Raw genomic sequence first — 8,948 nt, forward strand, 5'->3', positions numbered from 1 at the left:
ATTATTTCACACAAATAATTACTCAGAAACATTTATTATCTATAAAATCCAAAAAACCAAAAATTTTCTTAATTCACAAAAAAATTTAATAATCACTTCTGCAGATAAGGGCAATATAACAGTTCTCATGGATAAATTTACATATAATAACAAAATTTTAGAATTATTACAAGATAAAAAACCTATATAAAAGTTAAAACAGACCCGACACATAATGTCTCCGCATCATTACACACACTAATTCAAAGATTCTTAACAAAAAATTTTTTCAAAAAAGATACATACGATTACCTAAATTGTACTAACGGTTACGCTCCGAGATTTTACGGTTTACGAAAAATCCACAAACCTAATATACCCTTAAGACCTATTACTGCTTATTATAGTAATCCTAATTACAGATTATCTAAACTTATCTCAATCACATTAAATAAATCTTTAAACAAAAAAAGCTGTTATTTTGTCAGGGATTATTGGTCTTTTAAAAATAAAATTAATAATATAAAATTCATCCCTGATAATTTTCAAATATTTTCTCTAGATGTTGTCTCAATGTACACTAACATTTCATGGGAAAGAATTAAAATGTCAGTCAATGATAGATGGAATGATATTCGTAAACACACTACTTTTTCAAAAGAAGAATTCATTAAAGCTTTAGATTTTTGTCTCTCATCATCTTATTGTAAATATAATAATGAATATTATAAACAAATTTTTGGTTTGCCAATGGGCTCTCCGATTTCACCCAGCTGTGCGAACCTTGTAATGGAAAATTTAGAAAATGAAATTATTAAGTCTCTTAATTTTAAAATTATCTTTTATTTCAGATACATAGATGACATTTTGATTTGTGCCCCTTCAAACAAAATCCAAGATATTTTTGACAAGTTCAACAGTATTGATAAAAATATTAAATTTACCTTAGAACTTTGGAAAAATAACACTATTAATTTTTTAGATTTGTCACTTATAGTTGAAAACAATAATATAAAAACAAATTGGTACCACAAAAATACTTGGTCCGGCCGTTATCTTAATTTTACATCACAACACCCTTTGTCACAAAAAATCGGAATTATATACTCTCTGGTCGACAGAGCTATTAAGCTATCACATCCTTCTTTTCATCAAGATAATTTAAAAATAGTTAAAAACACATTATTAAATAATGGCTATCCTAAAGAATTATTAAAAAATAAAATTAATTTGCGTTACAATAAAATTAAAAATCCAAAACACTATTTTTCAAATGAAGATGATTCTATTTTAAAACACATCCAAAGTAATAAATTAAACCATGTAAATTTTAATACAGACACACAAAATCTAAGCAAAATATATTTTTCAATAATAACGGATTCTCCAATGTAATTTTTTAGAATTCTTCTAAATTTTTCAAAATTACCACATTAATTCCATATAGGTTAATATAGGACTCTACTTTATCATCAATCTTCTAAACTTAAATTAATATTTTACATGATAATACAGGGATTTTTTTAACTTTTTATCATAACCTCAAACATTTTTTCCTTTCACTTTTTCGAAATCTGCCATAACAGATATATTACCATGGAACACCATGAAACATTTATTCACCATGGATTCTTAAATTTGAATTTTTTTAAAAATTTCTAATTTCTTTAAATTTTTAATTTTTTTAATTATTTAAATTAAAAAAATTATTCAAACTAATAAATTAAAATAATGTGATCAAACACGTGGTAAGTCTTTTATTCTTTTAATTTTAATAATTTAATTCTCTATTTTAATAATTTAATTCTCTATTTCAATTTTAATAATTTAATCCTATAATTTAATAAATAACATCGAAATCCTTTTATTTATTACAGATTTTGTTTCACTCACGTATTTATCTTATGTTTGTTCGTTATACTTATAATTATTTAAAAAAGTGCATTGACTTACCTGATAAGGGCTAAATAGCCGAAACATGTTGTAACAACTTTATGTCAAACAATAAATAAACATCTTAACTGTAAAAGGCCTCTAAAAATCATTAACAAATTTATAATAAAAACAGTTTGAAAGAAATTTAACATAATAAACAATAATATTCATAGTGAGAAAATTACCGAGTTCTCTGATAATAATAACAACAATAACAAAACGAGGAAACATTTTTAAATTCGAAAACTTGTTAATGAATCAACGGCTATAATGCGCATATAATATTTATCCTTTGATTCTGGGCCGTCCAGATACCACGTGGACAATTTTTCATCACTTTTTGACCCCCCCCCCTCCCCCCCTCGTGGACAATTGTGGACTTTTGACGAACCCCCCCACCACCCTAAATGTCCACGTGGACTTTTTTTGGTGAACATTTTTTGTTTGTATTGTAACAAACTAGTTATTTTTAATTATTGAAATCAGTTAGAAATATCAAATTCAAATAAAATTAGAACTTATAAAAATTAAATTGAGATAAATTGACAACAAACAATAATTGAAAAAGGAAATTAAATAATTTAAACAATAATTAGCTCGTATATAAAAAATATATTCTAAAATAAACTTGCTCAAATAAATTTATCATAATCAACGACTTACAAATTTACGTTCCTTCGTCAAAAATCAAATTACAAGCTACACATTAGGAAACGCACGCGGGCTCGAGCCACGAATTCGAATCACACTCGCACAGATATACAAAATTATGTTACACAAATCATGCTTTGAGCAAGATAAAATTGAGTCGGACAAAAATAAATATGAAATATAAAAATTGATATAGTAAAATAATTGCTTTTGATTATAGAGACATTAAATCAATAGTTTTATAAAGACAAAAGAAATGATTGAGACAGACACAGACAGTAATGGTTTTTGTGACTTATCGTTCGTCGTGGCAGTTGGATTCTTGGCTCTGAGCGGGTTTAACTTTGGAAGCGGTCTGGAGACGTATTGAACCTCGTGAATGAGCAACACCGTGTATTCTTCGTTATGTGATAAGTAGGCTCCTTTTTGTCGGAATCGGGCGGCTTTTTTCCCCAATATTACACCAACGGAGTACAATTGAAATCAACGAATGAGGACTCTCCCTTGACCCTTCGATCTCCACGCAAACAGCACAAACTCAATTCCACAAAATGGATGTTAATTAAACGCCACACTAAATGAGAATTATTAAATTATAATTATTAATTTTACTCCGAAATATGATTTTTAAATATTTGATACTCGAATTTAACTATTGAAATTAATACCTCCAGCTCATCGGCGATAGACACGGAAATGTGGCGCGGAGTCAAACACTTGACCAACGACGAACAATTAGTGAGGACGCGTCCCTTTATCGTTACTTTTATTCGACACGGAATAATTCCCCACCCATTCATCATTCTCCAGCCCACTTCCATCGTTCTTCGTATTCCTGGCGGGATTCTCAGAAATCATGGCGCTTTTCCAGGAATACGGCGGGAAAAGTCATTCACGCATGTCAACTCTACTGTCTCGATATAAATTTAGGCGGAACAATTCAAATTTGCTAGGCTTGTTAGAATTTGATCCTTTCAGTATGTTTCTTATTTTAAAATGGTAAATAAATAGATATTTAATAGTTATTAGAAAACATTTAGTCACTGTTTCTTTTAATTATAAAAATAATTTTCAAGTTTACTGCTAGTAAACTTAAAATTTTGCTAAGCAAAATAACATTTTTGGTTGAATCACATAACAATCACATTGGTAACACATCTTAGAATAACGTTTACCAACTAAATACCATTATTTTTTGGTATCGTGAAGATATTTTTGGCAAAAATATTTCAAATTACTCTACAAACTAAAAATACATAAATCTTTCTGGCAACAAATCTTAAATTATCGATCACTATAGCTAAAAATACAATGTATGGTAGAATTAAAATATTTATGCCAGGAATATCTGAAAATTATCGTATAAAATAAAAGTAGGTAAATCTTTATGGTAACAAATCTTAAAATAATATCGAAAAAACCACAATCGTCATCTATATTATCATTGCTGATCCATGGTTGTGTTAACCATTCGGCAAGATTATCAGTTGCGAAAAAATCAATGGAGCTCTCTGAAGTTACATTATTTTCCATCTCTACACAAGACACTTCAACAAGTTCCGTTTCTTCATCCCAATTCTTTGTATTTCTTTTACGTTGATTTTTATGTAATATTTTAACGTGAGTAGTTAAGTGCGACTTTGCGGCAAAATAAAGGCCACATTCACTGCATATGCGTTTTAAAATTTTAAAAACAGTCTGTTAGTTGATTGAAGTATTTTGAGTCAATAGTAGTTTCAAAATTCAAGGTGTATTTCAAATCAAAATTTGTTACGCTGAGTATCAAAATTTTTATCGGAGTCCTATCTGTGGAATCTTTTTAAGGGGCCACTTACCTTGCAGTACAGGTAGTACTGAAGGGCAGTACAAATCATAAGGGAGATTTTGAGGTAAATCATTCACAGTAGGTCTTAAATTCATTAAAAATGAAATTGTAATTTATGAGAATTCGGGTTAAGGTGGGTTTGTTATGATTTTTCACGTGTAGCACACCAGCCGGCGTATATTGATTCGATAAAACTCGAACGAAATCGATAAAAATATCGAATGACTTGCGCAGCGCTGCATAATACACTGGCGCGAAATTTAAAAGAGGGATAAAAAACAATAAATAAAATTTCATTTTTACTGGGTCCACGTGGATATTTGCTTTGACCCCCCCTCCCCCCCTCGTGGACAATCGTGGACTTTTGACGAACCCCCCCTCCCCCCCAAAACTGTCCACGTGGTATATGGACGGCCCCTTCGCCAGGAATCATTATTTGTACCTATTGATTTGTCTAAAAATTTAAAAATAGAGATACTGTGATAAAGTGGAATCACTTAGGTCAATTTAGATTTAAGATGAACGTGATAATTCAATAATGACAATCTAAGTATTACTAGTAAAATTATTATTCTATTACAAAATAAGCAGACGTGGAATATAATAAATATACTAATGACAGCGTGAGTGACGTTGGTCACTTGGCTGATTTTTTCTTTTATTGCGCTAGCGATACAAACAAAAGAAAATTTTTTTTTCAAATATGGCGATGACAATCAATTTGTAATAAAAATTTTTTAAAAAAATTTGATAAACCTTGGATATGGTTCGAAAAATTCTCTTTCACACAAACGTATGACTGGATTTATTGGTGAAATTATAATTTGTTTATTAGATTTAGTCTTTTAAAAAAACAATTGCAATTTACTTTTTCTTTATTTTGTTCCGGGAAATAAATGCAATACAAAAAAGAGTATTTTCATTTTGCAATTTTAATACTAGTCATTTCCCTAAAGATTAGATTTGTTTTCTTAAGAATATTTATTTTTAATCCTCTTTTTGAGATACATAATATATATATATATATATTAAAAGTCGAAGATTGCTCGTTTCTTCTTTCTTTCTTTTTTTTAACAGTTGAATTTTTATGTTTAATACATATGTTAATTTGAGCAATAAATTTTGTATTTTTTTTTTTTTAATTAATAGGTGTCCAAAGGAAAAGACTTTTTAAAAAATATATGTTTTGTTAATTATAATAACAAATGTTTCAAAAATGATTTTGTGATTATATGTACTTTTATATAATTATTATGATATAAGGCTTACATGAAGAAATATGTATTACTTTTATTTGAAAATTCATTTATGTACCATTGTTGATTATTTTTAAGTTTAGTGTCACGTTTAAATTTTTTCACGACTTAAAATATTTATTAAATTTTTTTTTCTAATATGCAGTGATTAAATATACACTACAGATATCTGGCTGAAAAAAAAATCTTCCACACACTCTACAACTTTATATTATCGACTTTTGAGTCGATAAGTAGGATCACTTGTCTATCAGTAAGTTGTAGAGTGTGAGGAAGATTTTTTTTTTCAGCCAGATATCTGTAGTGTAGTGGTTAGGGTCTTTAGCTAGCGCGCGGCGAATGTAGGTTCAATCCCCAGCACCCCATAATTTGTTTTCAAAAGTTCTTGCTCAACAAGCATGCAGTGCTTGATTCAATGTGAATCAAAGCAGAGCAACAATGTTTGTATATTATTTATTTTATTTTTAATCCCAGATAGTAAATTTTTTTTATTGATAATAATAATAATAATAAAGATCTATCTATCTATCTATCTATCTATGTATTATTAATATTAATAATAATATTAATACTTCTTAAATATTATTTTTGTATTTTTTACAAATATTTTCGTCCAACCTTTTCTGAAAATTTAATTTAAATTTTTAGGAAATGTTCGTCACAAAAATTGACTGAATATTTAAATTACATTTTCACTCAACTTTCGGTATAAATTTTTAATAAATATTTAATTTAAATTTTTAGTCAACTTTTACGCCAAACATTTCACGAAACTTTAATTTAAATCTTCACTCAATTTTCGCGTCGAAAATTTCTGGAAAATTTAATTTAAATCTTCCGTCAAGTTTTACGCCACACATTTACTCATTTTGGACATTTAAATCTTTATACAATTTTCTCTAAACTTTGCAATTAAAGTTTCCGAAGTTTGCAAATAAATCTTTAGGAAATTTTCAAGAAATTTTGGGTGCTGTGGGGGCGATAATGTGCGTTTGGTCCGGGAAATAACGATTTTTATCTCGCTGAGCCTCTTCGTTAATAGTGCTCAATGCCCATACGCGTGCATCATTTACGCTTCCCGGACAAGCTGCATAAATGTCGGTAAACTTCATGTTAGCGTCACAAATTGCCTGGACATTTATAGAATAATATCCCTTCCGATTGAAGTAGGTGTCGGGATGATCATGTGGCGCACTTATTTGCACTTGGCAACAATCAATGGCCCCAATGGCTCCTGGAAAGCCTTTAATTTGACGAAATTCTTGTTCCTTTTGACGAATTTCAGGACCCGTTGGCCACTGAATGAATTGACGTGCACGTTCACAAAGTACACTCCCAACATCAATAATGCACTGCCACGCCGTAGAAATTGAAACACCAAATCTGTCAGCTACAGACCTATAAGAAAAATTGTATTTTTAGCAATAATGAATTTTAATTCATTATTCACAAATAATTTTTTTTATTACTTATTTATTTACATATTATTTATAATATATGTGACCTGGTCTTCTACGGAGAGGGACCTTTCAAGTCAAAAAAATAATTTTTCACTTTTTTGCCGTTTCGGATAAAGTTTGAGACGTTCTTTCACATGGTGAAAACCAGAAAGTCATAAATTACTAAAAGTAAAGGGAAAAAAAAATTTTGAATAGCTGTTTTCTCGAAAACTTATTTTCCCACGTATGATATCCCTTTTCGTAGACCAGGTTACGCATATGTTTAAATTTTCACGTAAAACTTCAAGAATTTTTATGACTTATTTTCATAATTAAACTCGTTTACGAACCAGTTTATAGAACGATTCATGTTTTTTCGATTAGTTAAAATATTTTAAGCGAAATAAAATTGAAAAAAAAAATTTTCTCCTCTTGCAGTTTTGCAGCAATTAAAAATTTTGCTTCTTTGAAGTGTGGCTTTACTTACGCAAACTGACAAAAAAAGAAATGATTCGACTTCAAGAAATAAAAAATTTCGATGATTTGCAGATATTTTGCTACATTTTTTTTCTAATTTTATTGATATTTTTTTTATCCTCAGCGAATCGTTTTTGCATTTATGAAAACGTGTGAAATAAAATTAAACGTTAAACTACAAATTTTTTCTTAAAGACCCAATCGAAGACAGTAACTTAAAAAAATGAATTTAAACTTTGGATGAATTAATTTTAAAACTTAATTAATAATTATTGAAATTTGGACGCATTGAATTTGAGGTTAATTAAAATTTAAATCGTTTTAAATTTGGATGAATTAAATTTAGAGTCGATAAAAATTTTAATTAATAAATGTTTTGATTAATAAATATTGAGATTTAGTGGAATTTGAATCGAATTAATTTGAAGTTGATCGGAATTATAAGAATTGGAAATTTATATCGTTTAAATTCTTGAAAATAGGTTCAATTTATAAATAAATTTTTAAAAATTATTTAAAATTATTGTTTGATTACAAGAGGAGATAAGAATGATCCGCGTACAAATTTAGTCGAGCAAACTGCTGAACTAAAAAGTCAGGCGGTAAACGCAGATGATGCTATTTCGAAGGCATTGAAAAAGATGCAGGCTACCTTAGAGGTTATGGCTGCAGCTCTATTAAGGTAGAAAAATGTTAATAGCAACATAAAAGATGGTATTCCTGTCCTTAGGGAGATGGTGGATATTATCAATACAGAGAGGCAAAAGTCGAAAACGGCTAAAGGAAACTTGGCGGCTCTAACAAGATTACAGTCCCGACGCAACAGTTTGAACACGCCAAAAAAGCCTAAATCTTCAGACGAGACTAGTTCAAGCACTCCAAAAAAGCGCTCAGCAACTAGTCCACTCGAAAAAAATGGAGAAAACCAGTCTGAAAAGAAGAAGAAAGAATTACAGAAAGAAGGAGAGTGGATAGATGTAAACTCTAAGAGGAAACCTGAGAAGAAGAAAGAAGTCCTTCCTTCAAGAAATAAAAAATTACGCTCAGAAGCGGTTATCATAAAGCCTAATTTCTCCAATTTTCTTAAAATATTAAATAGGAGACAAATTTAGTTTATTTTGAGAGTATTTTAATGTTCAAACGAAATCAAATGATCCAATTTCTTTTTATGAAAGAAATGTAAATATTTTCGAAAAAATTTAATTTGCTTTAAAAAATTAATCAATAATTTAAAGAATCAAATTTTTTTTCAATACAATAATTAAACATATCCACGAAACGAGAAATGGATGTGTTGTAGTTGAAATAAGTAGAGTGTCTAAAGACAAAAAAGCTTTCGCTGAAGCCTTAACCAAGGTGGTAGGTGAGCTTGGAACGGTGGAAAGC

The 8,948-nt window shown here is 29.1% G+C and overlaps 1 protein-coding gene across 1 annotated transcript; it reads right to left on the reverse strand.

Annotated features, from left to right (window-relative positions):
• Positions 1–6,599: 6,599 nt before the first annotated feature.
• Positions 6,600–7,455, reverse strand: LOC127281062 (putative nuclease HARBI1). The gene is made up of 2 exons (XM_051304550.1): positions 7,436–7,455; positions 6,600–7,044 (listed from the first exon to the last, which is right to left on the reverse strand). The coding sequence occupies exons 1-2, from the start codon at positions 7,453–7,455 to the stop codon at positions 6,600–6,602; spliced, it is 465 nt and encodes a 154-aa protein (XP_051160507.1).
• Positions 7,456–8,948: the final 1,493 nt, after the last annotated feature.

This window comes from Leptopilina boulardi, unplaced genomic scaffold, assembly GCF_019393585.1.
Source record: "Leptopilina boulardi isolate dan_hultmark-lab unplaced genomic scaffold, ZJU_Lbou_2.1 LbouV2_262, whole genome shotgun sequence".
NCBI classification, from domain to species: Eukaryota; Metazoa; Arthropoda; class Insecta; order Hymenoptera; family Figitidae; genus Leptopilina; species Leptopilina boulardi.

Bases quoted from the DNA above. Each gene is read 5' to 3' on its own strand.
- LOC127281062 (XM_051304550.1), bottom strand. From the start codon at position 7,455: ATGAATCGTTCTATAAACTG. The intron at 7,045-7,435 runs GTTCGTAAACGA...TTTTTCTTATAG, and splicing joins ATGAATCGTTCTATAAACTG to GTCTGTAGCTGACAGATTTG.